This window comes from Zonotrichia albicollis, chromosome 7 (assembly GCF_047830755.1).
Source record: "Zonotrichia albicollis isolate bZonAlb1 chromosome 7, bZonAlb1.hap1, whole genome shotgun sequence".
Classification (NCBI taxonomy): domain Eukaryota; kingdom Metazoa; phylum Chordata; class Aves; order Passeriformes; family Passerellidae; genus Zonotrichia; species Zonotrichia albicollis.
The window spans coordinates 46,368,329-46,385,918 of record NC_133825.1 but is presented as its reverse complement, the minus strand read 5'-3'; the positions used below and the strand labels follow the sequence as shown (position 1 = coordinate 46,385,918).

The 17,590-nt window shown below is 38.1% G+C and overlaps 1 protein-coding gene across 5 annotated transcripts in view; it reads right to left on the bottom strand.

Annotated features, from left to right (window-relative positions):
- Window positions 1-990: 990 nt before the first annotated feature.
- Window positions 991-17,590, bottom strand: part of PLEKHA1 (pleckstrin homology domain containing A1) — a 29,654-nt gene continuing 13,054 nt past the window's right edge. For 2 of the 5 annotated variants that reach the window (XM_074545342.1, XM_074545343.1), the window contains exons 2-12: window positions 17,042-17,202; window positions 15,621-15,677; window positions 14,825-14,870; window positions 13,324-13,421; window positions 10,781-10,912; window positions 9,813-9,956; window positions 8,850-8,918; window positions 6,570-6,634; window positions 5,716-5,779; window positions 4,902-4,991; window positions 991-1,652 (exon numbers count right to left, since the gene is read on the bottom strand). In XM_074545342.1, the coding sequence (XP_074401443.1) occupies window positions 1,338-1,652; window positions 4,902-4,991; window positions 5,716-5,779; window positions 6,570-6,634; window positions 8,850-8,918; window positions 9,813-9,956; window positions 10,781-10,912; window positions 13,324-13,421; window positions 14,825-14,870; window positions 15,621-15,677; window positions 17,042-17,182 (1,221 nt within the window). In that variant the 5' untranslated portion in view covers window positions 17,183-17,202 and the 3' untranslated portion in view covers window positions 991-1,337. Of the gene's footprint in view, window positions 1,653-3,723; window positions 3,829-4,901; window positions 4,992-5,715; window positions 5,780-6,569; window positions 6,635-8,849; window positions 8,919-9,812; window positions 9,957-10,780; window positions 10,913-13,323; window positions 13,422-14,824; window positions 14,871-15,620; window positions 15,678-17,041; window positions 17,203-17,590 lie in introns of all 5 variants that reach the window. The other 3 variants (XM_074545346.1, XM_074545344.1, XM_074545345.1) reach the window with 3 other exon arrangements.

The window sequence follows — 17,590 nt, the reverse complement described above, 5'->3', positions numbered from 1 at the left end:
AAAAGTACACACCACCTAATCCAATACTTGAAATGTAAAGGTTCTCCTCGCTGGCATCACTGATGCCCCGTAACACAATGCACACAAACAACAAATACTCACTTTTTTAAGAACACATATTGCACAGCAGTGGGTGCAACACCAGAACACTGGTACCCCTGGCATAAATCTTGTTTTAAAGAGCTGTTTCAAGCTATGCTATCCAGAGCAACTCCAAGCCAATGCTCAAACCCAGTAAGAATGGTCTGTGTACATCACTAACCCCAAAGTGTTTCAACAATGTGAGAGAAAACACAGGCACTTCAGATTCTTAGTGCACCAAAAGTTATAGGCCACGATTGCAGGACTAGGAACAGTTCAGTACCAATAACAACACAACTAAAGGACTCTTCCACTGATCAATAATACAGAAACAAGAACTGCTCACAAAGCACTGGGAAGGAAATCATTCTCAAAACAGTAACCAAACAATACATTTAAACATTTAAGAAAACATAATTGCTGCAAAGCCTAATGTAACACAACATAAACCCTACTTAGTTAAAAAGATCTAAAGTGTCCAAATTCCAAAGTCCAAATTCTCTTCTCCCCCCCTCCAAAACACCAATACATGCAGTCCGTGGAAATCCAAATGTGCAAAAAGTTATAACCCACCTTTAGGAGTGCATCAAAAATAGGCTGACTATTCAAAATATTATTTTAGTGGAAATTTTACAGCACCATAATGAGAATTCCAAGGGAGTTCAGAATTCTTGTTCTGATAACAAATCAGTTGACACTGTTGATCTTAAAGAACAGAAGAAACATTTTGTGCATTTCCTGGTATCTGGAAGTCACGGAGAGAAAAAATTCTCATATATACCTAAAATCTTACTGTAGTTTAAGATGAAATTAAATAATCACATTTGTTGGCAACAAGTTCTCCAAAACAGAGCATTAGTTGCAAATTTAGTAAACCTGCCAGATTAGGAATTAGCAGTTGCTGGTACCTTGCTTACTTGCAGAAGTACTTTTTTTTGTTTGTTTAATGCATTTTGGGTTGGTTTTTTTTTCCTAAACTGTGCAGTTTGGCCCCTCCCTAGTAAGTGATTTACTATCAGGCTTTGAGAAAATGCCTAAGGCCCATCTCTGACCCTCAGCTGAAAGGCAACACACACACACATTATATATACCCATGTGTGCACAGGAACACACACACACATATATATAACAGCAGTGCTCCGGTTTGTATTTTTTTTTTTTTTTGTTCTCATTTCCTGGAATTTTCTTTGGTTCAAAGTCCGAGCAAGGAAATTAAAGGACCGAACAAATGGATCATTCTCCAAACACTTCCATCCCTACACATCACTAACTGGAAGGCTTGCATCATCCAGATCCACAAGGCCAGGATCCTGTTCCTGAGTGCCATTTTTGCTCCGGGGTTCCCAGGGACCCCGGTCAGTCACTTTGGAAGTTGATTCTCTTGGAGCGACAGCCTGGATCTTGTAGCTCCTTGGCTTGGCCTTGGTAAAAGACTCGTGAAATCCTCGTTTCTCCAAGGCAGGGGGTTTGGGGTGAGGGGCTGGGGCCACAGGGCTGCAGTGAGGGGCTGTGGAATGTGAGCTGGCTGCACGGACAGCATGGCCGGGCTCGGCAGAAGACTCGGGATGCTCCTGCAAAAAGAAGGGGATGTGTCAGGTGAAGTGGCTGATGGCACGTTGCAAAGATGCAGGTTCAGATTTCACACTCATGAAAACAAAATAAATACAAATATGGAGACAGAAAATACACAAAGCGAAGCATCAGCCACGGCAGCAGGAGGCAGGTGCTTTGTGAGGCTCTGCTTTACTGAGTGTGAGCTCACAGCAACATCAGCTGCTGCATTCAATGAGATGAAATTCTTAAATCAAGCACAGCAGCTCTGTAGACTTTAGTCCAGCAATTTAGGCTCCTCATTTTACTAAGATGTTAAATAACCGCTTGAAGATGCACACTTTAAAGGCCATTGAAAGTCACATCTTTCCAAAAGAAAAATGGATTCAGACCTATTCATATAATCGAGCAGTCATATCCTGGATCCTGAAGTAATGCACATTTTACTGTTCCCTGTTCTTGGAGCACCAAATCTTCCTAATTTCTCCCAAGAACCAAACAAAACTTTTAAGCTATCATGAGTATATAAAAATTTCCAAAGTTAATGACCTAGAAAAGAAACTGATACTTAAGCTACTCCTTCCATGCAAGTTATTGTTTTGTGTTTATTATCATTATTCTGCTGACCTTTACATAGCTATTAAAATATCTTCCACCATTTACTTACTGACAAAAACAAGTCCCCAGACTACCCAGGGATGATTTAGTTGTCTGAAGAGCAGGCATGGAATGCCATTTGGATGTCCTGGGATAGCCTGACCTCCTGAACAGGAACAAGAAGTTCCTTGGGCTCTGCACTGCATCCATCAGTTCTGTCAGGATGTCTCAAATCCCTGAGCAGTGCAGGGTTTGAAATGCTCTGATGCAAATGCTGTGTAATGTTGCAGTGAACTGTGTGTGCATTAGGAGCTGCAGCTGCTGCCAGTTCTGCCATCACCAGTGTTAGTCCAGGAACTAAAGGAATCTGCCAGCCCATGTGCACACACAAATCAAGGCATTTCTCAAGCACATTTGTTAGCAAAAAAAAAAATAAACCCCAAACCCATCACAGATGTGTGTCCAAGATGCAAATATAAATCCTAAATTAAATACTTATTTTTTTCCACTGTAGTTTTTCAAGTTTCTTTTAGAATGTTATGACATTCTCATGACATATGAATTAATAAATTTAATGAAAATGGATTTTGCCAAGTACTACCATATTTCTTTTTATATGTGAGCTTAATGTTATTGGATGAACCTGAGCAACTTTTTTTGGACTTGAGTTTGGTGTTCAATTTCACTAAAATATTTCACATCATTTACAGTGTCTTATTTCATACCTGCCTTGATATTCCACTTAAGGAAAAAAGTTTGCTTTAAGAGAACTTATGAGTCACTGATTTACCTACTGTGCTTACTATTAATAATTTTACTTCACCAAATAGGACAAAAGGGATATTAGGACAAGACCTCTGAATTTTTACTAAGCTGCCCTGAGGGATATCCAGATTTTACTACCCACACTGGCTGTAATTTCACAGTTAAGAGACTGTGCTGCTGCACTACTCCTAAGGTGCCCTGCTTTGAACAGGATATTGATTATACATTATTATATAATGCTTCTATGTTTGAACTAATCATTTCATGCAGAGATCTCATAAGCCATGCAGATCAGGCTACTTTAGAGCCTTCCAAATCCTAGAGTTACAACGGGCATGTTCTGTGTGCACTCATCTGTATTAGTTTGTGGGCAGCTTCCATTTAATCTCACTTTGGCGCAGTTTCAAAACAAATGTAAAGTAAAATGGAAATATGAACTCTCATGCAAATTGGCTTCAGTGCTTTCCTATTAAAGTGACATCACTTATGGTTAAATATTTACTGTGCTTTGATGTATAAGCAGCGGTTTTGGTGTTTTTCATTTCCAATCATTTTAAAAGCAAGAAAAAACAGTGCAAACCTGTGAGTGAACGATATTATTGATGAGTTAGTTTTCAGTAATGGTAATGACAACAGGCAGCATTATTTTTTAGTTTGTTTTATAGTGCAAATTAGTGTCTAGTCCTAGCCCTCTGTTAAGAAGGCGAGTTTCCATGAGAGCCCACATACGTGCTGCATTCACCAGTTCTTGATGTATACCTCTGTATACAAGGATTCGACAGCCTTCTGGCCTGCCGCATCTGGAACACAGTGCAAAGCTAAGATTAGAGTCACCTGGACTTGGGAGAGAGGACAACACAGGGAACAAGAAGTGATGCAGACAGTCATAGCTACATTGCTCAGTTAGCCCCACAAGAGAAAAAAAACACAGGAAAAAAAGCATACGGAAAGAAAAGTTACCTGCGTGATTTCATTGCCCCCACAAAGAGAAAATTTATATCAGGAAGTTTGAAATAAAAGCATGAAGCAGCTACCAAAAATTGGTTGGGAGCTTAGGATGAAGGGAGCTTAGCTTACCAGACACATGGTATCAATGCAAATTTGTAGTCAAAAGACAGGTTTGAATTACTAGATTTCAGATTATGGGGGTAATGATGCACCCAGTTTATTACAAAACATCCCAGAGACAGAAAATGAAAAACACAGCATGCAATACCTGAGCTGTGAAGTATTCCTGGTGCTACATCTGGGCATACTTGGAGACACTGTGACACCAGAGTAACTCCCACTACTTTCCTCAAGTTAATGACCTTTGTGCTAAACAACTAATACAGTTGATATGCTAGTAGATATGAAATGCTGGCACCCACGTGGCTTCAGAAATGTTAACACTTGTCACAGTGCCCCAGTTCAGAACTACAAGATGCTGTTCTCACTGCATTTCCAACAGCAAGAACTAATTTGTGTGAGCACAGATCTCTTAGCTTAAATTTATATACAATAAACTATCAGCAATAGAGAACGACAATTTAGCAGTGAGAGTTGTTACAAAGAAATTAGGATATTGTCATTGGATTGCAAAACACAGCAATTAGCAGAAACACCTCACAGGAATTAAAGTTTTAATTTAACTCCCAAAGTAGTAATAGTGACAGATCATACTGGCCTTCTCCAGGTTAGCACTACATTATCTACGTGTTCAAGACAAACAATGCACAGAAAGTCACAGGTAGGACTAAAAAAAGTGCTCCATTAAAACCACAAAGTATTTGATGTTTGAAAGTTCATGCAAAGAGGCCACGTTATTACAGGACAGGAGAGAGGGAAGGCAGAAGGGAGAGGCAGGAGTGAGTGGCACAGGTGAACAGGAGCTCGTGGCAGCCCCTCTGGGGTGCAGGGTGACGTACGGAAGCCGCCGATCTGCCCGGTCCCCGCTGCGCCACGATGGCCCCAGAAATGGCCTTGATCCAGCTGTGCATGTCCTCGGGGCTGTCAGCCTGCAGCCAACAACAACACCACGGTCAGCAGCAGCCCCAGCCTGCCCACTGCCCCACCACCTGCAGCACAAGCTAACCCTGCTGCTCGGTGTGCCACTGAAACACAGGGGGACCTCATTTCTTACAGACCGACTGTCACAGACATCTTTTATGAAAAATCCTTTCCTTAGGATTTTTCCTCCTGAGAAGCTGAGAGGCCTCAGGAACAAAATGTAAACATTGGTTATCTGCTGCTGTAGAATGCAACAGGTACATCTGTGATTGGTCTCATGTTGGTTGTTTCTAATTAATGGCCAATCACAGTCCAGCTGGCTTGGACTCTGTCTGAGCCACAAACCTTTGTTAACATTCTTTCTTTTTCTGTTCTTAGCTATCCTTCTGATGAAATCCTTTCTTCTAATCTTTTAGTATAGTTTTAATATAATATATATAATAAATAATACATCATCCTCTGAAACATGGAGTCAGATCCTCATCTCTTCCCTCATCACTGGACCCCTGTGAACACGGTCACAGAAGACTTTATTTCTTAACCCAGACTTTTCTTACTCTGAACTTATAAAATGCATACCACTATATAAAGCAGTAAAAATACCCTGAAGATCACACTCCCCATGAAAATCATGCCATGGTCAAAGTGAAGAAGTTCTGCTATTTCATTTTTAAATTGTATTTAACTCTGGTAGTCTCTTGGGTTTGCCCGAAGTTTAAAAAAAGAAATTACCTGCACATAAAAGGTTCGAGAAGTTGTTACAATTTCAAAGAGATTGTCTCTCATCATTATATCACTGCAAATGAAATACAAAAATAGTTCAAAAGCAAGTACAACTTTCCCACTGTATTTTAACAAGACTGTAGAACTGGCAGAGAATCAGAGCATTTGCTGTCTGACTTTTGCATTTCTTTATCACTCTACTATCTTTTTAACTGATTTTTTTACTAATTTTAGCCCCAAGACTTTAGTTTACCAGTGGCACATGTGCTACTTCATGTATTTTTAATTGGAACATTTAAAATCATATAACATTAAGTCTAAATATATTTATCATACATTTTTAGTCTGAACATTTTAAATTATATGTTAAAAATATCATTCTAGTCAAATTTATGTAAGTAGTCTGCTAAAGAAGAAACAGAAAAATCAGTATCTCTCAAGTGCTACAAAAGCAATTATTCTTTAGGATATTGCCATTTGGTAGGAGGGTGAAGAGTGCTCTCAGCCAGATTCATCCACCCAACATGAGTTCATGTCCTCTAAAGGTTTAGAGATTATGGAAGCAGAGTACAGACTCCTGAAATTGCTGCCTCAGACCAGACAGCACCTACACATCTCTAACTCTTGGTTCCATGACAGTCCCTTGTTCTGCCCTTGTGCCAAGTTTGCAAATTTGAAACACATTAATAGAGAACCCTCAAAAAACCCATTTAATGCACAAAACAATGTGCTGTCCCATAAAGAAAGAACATCCCACATGCACACATCAAGTGAAGTTATTGAACAGTTCTCCAAGGAGCACCCTGGCCATGCCAAGCAGGGAATTCCATCCCTTGTAATGATATCAGTGCTTCCCTCCTCACCTCTGTTTGCATTCCTGAACTTTATGGACCTCCTTAAGTGGTATAACCCTGAGAGGTTCCTTTTCCTGAAAAAAGAAATATGTTTTAGTACAGTGTATCTAAGAACTAGAACAGAGAGCCAGAGGCCAGGACAGCAGCAGTCTTACAAAAATAAGACTTTCAAGGCAGTCACTATGAAAAAAGTGGTGTCAACCAAAATTTCCCTTGCTTTTGTAAGTATTAAACCAACCATGGCACTTGCAATGAAGAGGAGGACAAATCAAGAAGCAAAACCTCCCAAAACATTAATTCCATACTATAATGAAGACAACCATTATATCAATTATAATATCAATATAATCAATTATAATCAATATATAACAATTATATATTATCTCCCCCTAACCAGATCAGACAACTGACCCTGGCCTCAAGCAGCTCATTTCATTAAAATTTTGATTACATTAATCTGCTTATGAAATGCTACCATAGAAGATGCTATGTTAATTGGACTGTATGACATGGCTTTTAATCTGCTTATGAAATGCTACCATAGAAGATGCTATGTTAATTGGACTGTATGACATGGCTTTAAGTAAGATTAACTGTACCCTATACTGAATACAATTAAAAGTACTACAAAGAAACCAGTCCTTAACACCTGTAAAAGAACAAGTACTCTCAAAGCATTCAGAAATTCTGTTAACCACAGGAAAAATAAGTGTTAAAGTTTCACACAATAGGAAAAAAGTGAGTACATTCAAAGAGAAACACTTTCACTTCTCCCATGACAACATAATATCACACACACTATTATTTTCTAGTGGCTGCTGCAGTAAACTACAAACAAACAACAACTTATTTTACCTCCTACTGTGATTTCTTTAAGCCAAGTTACAATGGATTGCTTCACTTGGCTACAACTTCCACATAAAACAAAAGCTTTCAGCTCTGGAATGACTTCCCCTACAATTCCTGTAATAGACACTAAGGAGATTTATGCTGAGCAAGCAGCAAATATCACCCAAATGTAACCATGCTCCAAGAGCAGTTCCCATTAATCATTTTGCTCTTTAGCAGATCAAATGTAGGAGGAAGTTTTAAACCCAATGTTTTCAGTTATTGTACTCCTTGTATCTCTTCTCTGCTGTTCTTAGGTTCAATCATCCATTAAAATGCATTTTCAAATACATCAACTGTGAAGACCATCTCTTGGAGGGAAAAGCCCAGCTCAGAAATGATCATTTTCTGAGTCTCATATTGCCTGTATTCCACTCTGCTCCTTTGGACTGGACCAGGCTCAAGGAACACAATTAAACACTGAAAGTGAGAGTATTTCTACCATCCTTCTATTCCACCCTCCCACAGCACAATTCTTCACTGGGTTAGAGCTTGTTTGTGAGCAATCTGAGCTCACATTTGTTTTTTAAATAAAAATAGAGGGTTTCTTACAGGCAGTGAGTCAGAATTGTTCTGCTGACAGCTTAACAAAGATAATGATGCAAGATCAAACCCCTGCTACTGCTGATGTCCTCATTAGAAATGAAATCAAAGTTAACTTCAGAAACAGCCTGAAATTTGGGTTCTTCACATTTTACATCTTATGTTTGGCCTGTAAACTCAATTCTCCTTAATTTATAATACTCTACAACTCAGGTTTCATTCCTCAGGTACAGATTTTCTTACATTTAGTCTGTTTTCCCAAAAAAGGAATCCCACACTTTACTGTCTTCAGAACCAGCCATTTAATCTTTAAATGAAGCCTGAAGGCACTTAACATCTGGTCAAAATCAGCCAAAAACTTAGAGTGACAGGGAAAGAAGAAAGGTCATGAAGCTAAAAGAAACTCTGCAAATGCTGCTGTTGAACAGAAAATCAAGAGGTTTTTGTCCATCTTGGCTGCCCTGGTGAAACAAATGTGTGGGAGAAGATCCCACCATCTGGATGATAAAGCACAATTCTAACTTTAAATGAAGAATTGCAAGATTAGTTTTGTCTTTCTCACAGTGATCAGCTATTTCAACAACCCAATTAATTTTATAAGCGTGTAAAATGACAAAGTACTAGTACAAGAATCAGGGTGACTGCAGAGTAGATTTTATTATTGTTCTTCAGTGCCCTACAGGAACGTTCCCAAACAGATTGAACAGTTGCCCCATTAATTTTTTTTGGTTCTTCCCAGTCATTAAAAGGTTTTACAGTACAGACTCAAGAGCTGCAGGAGTAGCAGAGCACATTTCTCAAACACAAGCATATTCCTTGCATCTCTCACTGGAAAATAACACAGAATTGGAAACTTACCAGTTCAGACTTGAAATATCCTATTGTGTTTTCATCTAATTGAAAGTATCTTCTCTTCCAGTTCTTCATCTGTTAAGGGAAAATAATAAATATTTATTTTACATATAAAATAAAACAGACTTACAGGTAATGTATTATGAATATATTAAATTATATTTACCATTCTAGTTGTTATTTATAGTACATGATATTTTGTAATTCCTATTTATTCATAACTATTAATTTTGAATAATGTTTTTATTATAGTTTATTATAATAACAACTTCTGCATCTTTAGTGTCCCCAAGATAATTATGGATGACTTCGCCCAATTAGTAATTTTTTTGGAAAAAATTAAAAATTCTTAAAGCTACTATTTTCTAAGATTTATTCAAACTGTAGAAACTCAGCAGCAGAACTATTCTATAGGAAAAATTGGATGACAATACATCACAGGTTTCTAATTTATTTTTAACTAAAAGAGGGATGTCACAAAAGGAAGCTTCATAATCCAAGATAAAAAGAGTCTGAGAACTCAAAGATGTGTATCTTGCTTAATCTGAACTATCTGTTCCTTCTTCTAGCAAGACATCACATGAACAGCTCCACATGTGTTAATCAGTCTGATAAGATGCACAATTCTTCCTCTGAACTGAAAAACCAGCTTTTTTTGACTGATTTAAAAAGCAGGCACTGAACTTCTGTCCCAGTTTAGATGTTTTTAGTAAGCAAAATAAGGATCTCTACAGACTGTAGAACAGAATTCCCAGCTGCATGCACCAACCATCCCATGGAAGTCTGGGCACACACCTTGCCTCTCTAAAATATCCTCAACAACGTAACAATAAAGAAAGTCATGAAAATTAGTGACACATATAAAAATTAAGTGCTACTAGAGGATAAATTTTATCTTTAATTAATCCTTATTACTCTCAGTAGTAATAAAATCACTGTCAAATTTATTTTGTTTTTAATAATACTTACCACTGCTCCTTGTTTGACACAGTAACCAGCTTTGATAATGGCATTATCTGGGGGATGCTTAGCAGCAAAATAAGGAAGGTGACTTTGTGACCTCTTCAAATAATTCCTGTCAGCCCCTTCACTGCCCTCACTGACTTCTTCTTTCTAGAAAAAACACAGGAAAGTTCAGAATACTCTCAAGTTTTTTTTTTATTTTTCTAAAGGTGAAGGAATAGCTATAGTAGTTACATTAGGAAATAACTTTGTCATCCCATGCTCACAAATCTCATTTCCAATTTGAAAGAACAAAATATTTTAACTGATTTCCAGAGACAACTGAGATTCCCCAAGGGCTGAGTCCTTGTAAGCTGCTCTTAGAAACTAAACCAAGAATGTGCTGAGTACTTTCAAATAATATTGACAAATCTCAGTTAAAAAAAAATGGTACAGAGTAAAATTAATGCATGTATTTAGTAACATGGGCAAAACACTACAGGTGGCTACAGCAAACAAAAAGTTATTTCTAGGACTACAAAACATCAGAATTCACCAAAATTTTAAAGCATTTTGGGAGCATATATATAATTTACATGATATTCATCTAATCTGTAACTATTTTCATCTCAGAAAACTTTCAGCAACAGATTCAGTTCTATCTTTAGCACTGCACAGATTCTACTTCCATAAGCTTGTTCAGCCTCTCAACCTTTTTTCCCCACTTTTCCTTACAACTTTTTCCCCTTTTTTCTGTTAAAGGGGCAGAACTTCATCACTGTTAACCTCAACAATTAATTTTATGCAGACAAAAATATTATTATTATACTAACAGGTATGTGTGAGCAAAAAAAAAAATCAGTACTCAAGCAAATACTTAAAATCTTATATAAAGGGAATAAAATCCTGAGAACCTCCACTCAGTATGAATAAAGGTGTATATAAAAGTACAGCTTTTGTGTAAAATAATAACCCACTTGTCTGGAGGGTATTACCTGGGTGGGTGTAATGATGGGAACACCACCAACAATTTCTGTCCTGTAAGAGACTTGCTTCTTCCCACCTGGGCTTTCAGCTTGACGATTTGCATTTTCCATTTGGCAGAGAGGATCAGACTGCTTTGGTACCTGCAGTTGGAATGTGAGAATTGACATCAGTTTCATGAAAAAAAAAAAAAACAAACCCAAAAACCTGAGCATTACTCAAGAATTTTGAGGCATTTTCAGCAGGATTTAACAAATGGTCACTAACTGTAAAAGGCTAAAAATGGCTTATACAAAAATTTGTTGTAATGACTGTGGCTTTAGTGCTCCAGAGGAAAGTGGTGCCAATAAAGACATTTCAGGGGATGAAATCAGTTGCAGGCTTTGCCATAAAGTGCATCACTTAATCTTCACAAAGCACTGAGAACTGGTTCTTTATTTTTCAGCTGCTTTCAGTTTTAGTAAGAAAGTGGAGACGCCCCAGTGCCTGCAGAGGCAGCACAGCAAGGCCATAAACACTGGGACTTTGGTCACACAGGGTGGCTGACCAGTGTGACATTTGTCCTCACATGTACTTGGCATGAAGACTGTGTTACTGCCCCCATTAATCACAGATATATTGCTAAATTCTGGCCAAAGTGACCCTGCCTACCTAACTATCAGTAACTATGAGATAATTCTCTCAAATGTGGAACTAAGCCATCAAAACTCCACAGGAATTTGATTTCCCTCTGTTTTGATCTAAAAAGTTTACTCAGTTTTCTGAGTAAACTTGTTTAACCTAAGAAATGCAGTGAATACAAGATCTTTTTCATTTCTAATGAAAAAGAAATTTCTCCTTCAATTCTTCTCCTTCAATCTCTCCTTCACCTCTAATGTTAATATAGCACATCTGAAGTGACTTCAACAAGAAGAGATCAAGTCTCACACCCAAATACCCCACCCAGCAACCTGCTGGGTATTTACAGAGGACATCCAAACTCCTTCAGAAAGGACACACAAATTGTCCATCCAAGACTGTGACACATTCAAAACTTGGAACTGAACTGATCTAGACAAGAAAGCAAAGCCACTTTATAGTCTGTGATTCAAGTTCCTGTGCCCAGGAGTGCTCATTTTACAAAATGCAGCCTGCAGGGCAGTACAGACAGTGCTGAGAGCAGATGTCAGCCCAGGACAGTGTCCTGCTGGCCACCCCTCTGCCAGGGACTCCATCCCCAGCCAAGCCCAGCACTGAAGGATAGCTCACTCATGAGCCTCAGCCTTTGAAAAGCAGGGTTTGTAGCTACAGCTTTGTGGGGAAGTGCTTCAGCTGTCACAAACTCCTACTGAAAATGCAGCCCGAGCCCACAGCCACCCCTCACACAAAGGCATTTTCAAACAGCTCTCAAAAATGGGTACACAGTGTGCTAGGCTGCAGAGGTTCACAGCCATTCTGACATTATCAGCACTCAAGAGGACTAAAACATGCAATGAATCTTGGAGGATTGCAGTCTGCAGCAAGTAATGCTCATATTAAAATAAGTGAGTGATCTTAATTATTTGATTCAATAATTGGATTTACTTAATACTGCACTTGAGCTGTTCAAAGGCTTGTTCCTTCAAAGACAAAATCATACTAATGATTTCACCAGCCATTTCAAATGCAAGATAAACAGATGATAAACAGCATTCACTCTAAATTGATGCAATCATTTATTTATTTATTCATTTAATTTCTTCAACTGGGAACAGCTCAGGCCTGGCTGTGGTGCATCCTCTTTATGAAAAACCCAAGTGAGAAGGCTTTGTGCTTCTGGGTTGTTTTTTAATTTATTATTAGTAGTACCATTTTTATAACTCCAAAGAATGGACTGCATTAAAACAGTGCAAAGAACTCATGTAAACATCCCTAGATAACTCAAAAATGAGAAAGTCACAGACAACAAACACAAGTGTGCACCCATGCTCAGAACCCCTTCTTTGTCAGAGTGTGCTCTCAGAAGCGTTCACTGTCATCACTTCCCCAAAACTGGAAAATATAAAACCGTAACTTCTGCCTCCTGAAAAGACTGAGATAACACGTGGGGGTTTCTATCACGAGATAAAAACTTGTCCTGGTACAACCCAGAGAAGTCATTTAACATTTACCAGAAGAACCAACAAGGTTTCTTTGCATGGATGTTACTCAAAATCAGGAGAGAGCCTTTGGAGCTTGATCAAATATTTTAGTGATACTTAAAGAAATAACAGCTTTTGACAGCAGGTAAAAGTATGTGTGTCTTTTCATTGCTTGCTAGTGTCTTCTGGATATTTCAAATACTATTAATGCACAGTTAATTTTAAATTACTAGAAAAAAATATTAAGCTATAATTAAAAAGATTATCTTTTGTACAATTTCCAAAAAGAAAGTTAAACTCAAATTTAGGGGGAGTTCTCTACAGTTTCTCCAAGTACTGCAAAATCAAGCCAAGACTTCTTTGTGGTGATAGAAACTGGAGGCAAAGGTTACATTTAAGCACCTTGAGAAAATCATCATTTGAAAGCACTGCTAAAGATCAACTCAACCACTTACTGTGATTTTGGTAGCTTTGTTCAGAACATTTACCCATTCAACTAGGTCCTGCTGATCATTGGCTTGTAGAAAGTATTTTCTCATCCCTGCATTCATAACTGTTGAAAACCATCATGAAAAGTTAGCAACACTGAAATTTAAGAGCAAACTTAATATCATTATGAAAAGATTTGATTTCAGATGAAATTCCATTTAAAGTATTTAAGTGCTCTGCTGTGCTTCATTTTAGAAAGTCATCTTAAGGCACATAAATCCACTTGATTGCTTTATTCTAAAAAACTAGTAATTTAAGCTCTCCACGTAAATGGCATGATACAAACTTTGAAAATTGATTTTTCTGTCTTGAATTTTATCAAAATATTCTACAGTTCCATTTCCTCTTTCTCAATTTCCCCATGCAACAAGTCTTATACCTGGGGACTTCTACAATTCCTCCTTTTAATCCTCTGCCCAGAATCTGTTATCCTTTGTGACATTATGAACATGACTATGGTCACTGATTTACTATTTAAAAAAAAAAAAAAATTAATTGCTGGGAAAATCAGTATTAATTACTAAGTATATGATGTACAAGATCAAACAACTTTAAGACAGCTACAACACAAATTTTATTTTACTTCAGTGACTTGGCAGAGAAACATATTTTAATGAGTTTATATCTCTACCTCACAGTCCCTGGCATCCATTATCAAAAAATGACAAACACATTTCAGTGTCACAGCAAAAAAAAAATCATGGCTAATTCTTGAAATAGGTTTTACGGTGATTAAAACCATCTGAATATAAAGACAGTAAATTTGTATTTTTCCTCTACAAAGTATGAAAACTCTTTAATAAATTAGAGATATTCAAGCCAGCATCTTGGATCTTTAAGATGTTTTAGAGCTGGCCCACTGACAGGAGAACCTTTCCAAGTGCTGAGGACAAAGCCCTCCACAGATGTGCAGAGGAATCTGTAATCTGTAGATGGCACTGAACTGATACACCAGGTACTTGCCTAAAACCAGGAGGAGCTTTAGGATTATCTAAAGCTTCAGTAAATTTAAAACAAATTTAAATCTAGAAGGCATCCCAAGAATTATTTTTTTGTGCAGCACCAGAAGCTGAAATTTGACTTAAGAGCGTTGGCTGAGAGCATTTTTAGATCAATTAAATCAAGTCTTTCATCAGGAAAACAGATGTTCAAGAGTTAAATTTCTTGTCTTTCCAGCTGACAGGCAGGCCACGTTTCTGAAAACAACTGTCATTACTTATTAATGCCTCAAAAATTTCAGACATCTGAAAAAACAGCTCGCACCTACTCCTCATTAAGCTGCACTATGAAAAAACACAAAAACACCTTATGAGGAAGCCAACATTTCCATCATACTAAAGAAGAAAGTGAATACAAGCTATTTTTTAACCACTCCCAGCTGTAGCTGGTAGCAGAACTGCAGAACATTCTCCTTGTTCCAAATGTCTGAAGAAGACACCTGATGCACACAGCACAAGCCAAACTCACCAAAACAGAACTCTGCCTTTGGCCTCAGCTTTGTTGCATCGCTAACCTAGAAGGGAAATTCAGATTATAAATGTCACAAAATACACCCATCAGACATCACAAGTTTTATTCTCTTTCAAGGAGGTAAATTCAAAGATTAGAAGCACGGCAAGGTGGTTAGGCATAATGATAAAGAGAACTATAAAAGAACAAAAATGAAAGACAAACAAGGAAGGTGGGAAGATGCAGTATTGACAACAAAAATGCAAAGGAAGAACGAGAAATGAGCAGACAGACAAGAAAAAGTCAAGTATTTTTCTCCATTTATTTGTTAATGCACTGTCTGCTACAAATTTAACCACAGAAACATTCTTAGTTCACAGTTCCCTTTCAGACATATTTAGAACTAACTGTATACACAGTATCAAGGACTAGGTATTTTTTAGAAATTTTTCTGTCCTGTCTATTAAAAGTCACTATTACTTGCAAGGTATCACACCCAAAGTCATCTTCCCATTCATAAATGACCTGTGTTTTTTCCAAGACTAAAGGGAATTCAAATACTCATAAAGAACTGAAATGTCAATTTTATGAGCACAAAGTGCTGCTGTTTGAAATCACTAAACAAACTTAGACAACACAGTAATTTATCTGTTCTTATTTTAACCTGAACCTATTGAAGTGTTTTAACACTTCCCTAATTCAGGAGTATCACAGAAGCAAAAGGAGTAAGTGCCATTTAAATTTGTCTGCAGTTGAGGCCCTTGGTAGTTACCACCAAGAATTTAATTAGTGTCTCACATATTAATTATCTTACCTTTGAAATATAGGTAAGTTTAATGGCCCCAACAGGTGGAGATCCAGAGGGAAGATTCTGAAACAAATCACAAATGTTACATAGTGAAACCAGTTTATTCTCATGCCACAATCGCTGTTTATGCATAAAAAGCAAGTAATTCCACAAACAAAAAGAAAATCCTACATATTTTTATAGACAATGCACAATGTATGCCTGAAACAGGATCTAAACTACTTGTTTATTAAATACACATCTGTTAACTAAAAACAGAAAGCCTGCTAGAAACAATACAAATAGTAATTGTTTCAGAGGTTTATGTATTTTACTAGAGGAAAAAGGATTCTTGTGGCTCTGCATCCAGGAAATCCGGAAAGAATTTCTGTTTTCCTTAACAGATGTTGGAGTCTCTTGTACTTTGACCAGGGCAGGAGGAAGGGACAAGAAGTGACATTCATCTATTATGTCAGATACTTCAAAGGCCATCTCACATATTTTCCAATCACTTCAGGCACTTAGGAAGGCCTTCACATATTTAAAAGAACTCTGCAGTTCTTCAAAACTACAGCAGTGGGAGAAAATCAAGAAGTTTCAATTCTTCTCTTGCAAGGAACCCTTTCATTTGTGCACGTAAAATAAAAGGCCTAACCCAGGCCTGGGTGTGCACTGCAAATATCATTAAGTCTTAAAACTTCTGAGGAACTGCAATTTCTACAGCATTGAAGATTTTGTCCACATGCCCTGAATTGCTTCTTTTCACTCAGAACAAATGTTTGAAGTCTGTGTTACTTGCAGAAATTCTTTTTCTCCTCAGTGAAACTGCTAAATGCTTCAGTCACAAGTCACATCCATCGAGCTGCACCTCATTTACATTTTGTTTTTGCTGGTTCCTTTGAACAGCAGCCTGATGCTTTTTAACTCTGCTGCTCCTGGCACAAGGGTACATGGATATTCCTCTGGCAGGAGCTGTCAGCTGACCTGGATCCTGTGCTCTCACTGTCTCTGTGCCCAAACCTTCAGCCATTATCTGCTCTTCCCTCTGCTAGGAAACACAGGGATGCAGGCACATCGTAAAAGCAGCTTTTATCTAAAGGTTGCTCTCCATCCCAACGGATACAAGCTGTCCTCACTCATACACCATCCACGCTGGACTGCTATTGCAGGGTCCATTAAAAATCGCTTTTCAATGACTGATTCTGTTGAGGGAAAGCAATATGTAGTGCAAGGAAAACCACCCACAAGGGTAAAGGTGAATTAAACACCAGGGTGTGTGATTTGGCTCATCTGGTTATTTTAACCTGATTTACAATTATTTCATTTACTCAATGATTTTTTCCCCCAGCTTCCAGGTCCATAATACCAAACCCCACTTTTCTTTTGCGAATTCGTAAGAAAACCCAAAATTGAGCCAAACCAGGAAACCCCTGGCAGGAGCAGCTCACCTGTGGGTTATCCATGTACCACACCAGGTTGTCCTCCTGCGTGTCCAGGATGAAGTACCGCCGCAGGAATTTCCCACTATTCTCATTTTCCTCAATGTCTAAGAAACCACAGATGCGATTCTGGCGATCCACATAAGGCATTTCTGACCCTGGACATCACACTGCACAACAAAAAGCACAGGAGGTAAGCAAAGTTCCTTGTTGCTAATTTTAAGACTGCTCAGTGCACGACATTTTGAGCAGTTTCAATCAGTAGCTTCAAGAAGTTTCTACGGAAGGGTAAGTGAAGCGTAGCTGCTCCCCACACCACCACCACTGCATTTTCAGACAGGACTTTCAGACTTTGCAGCGTTTATTTAGCAGATCCAACAGCCTAGGTGTAAAGTTACAAGTGGGAAGCAGCAGATGAGCATCAAGACTTTGACAAAATCACCGAAAAATCCTTCACAACGTGCACAAAATTGAGCCAGCAGTGGGGTTACACTTCCTCCTTTGACGTTGCTTCTCACGGCCAAGAAAGAATCTTTAGGAGCTCCACTGCCCACTGCA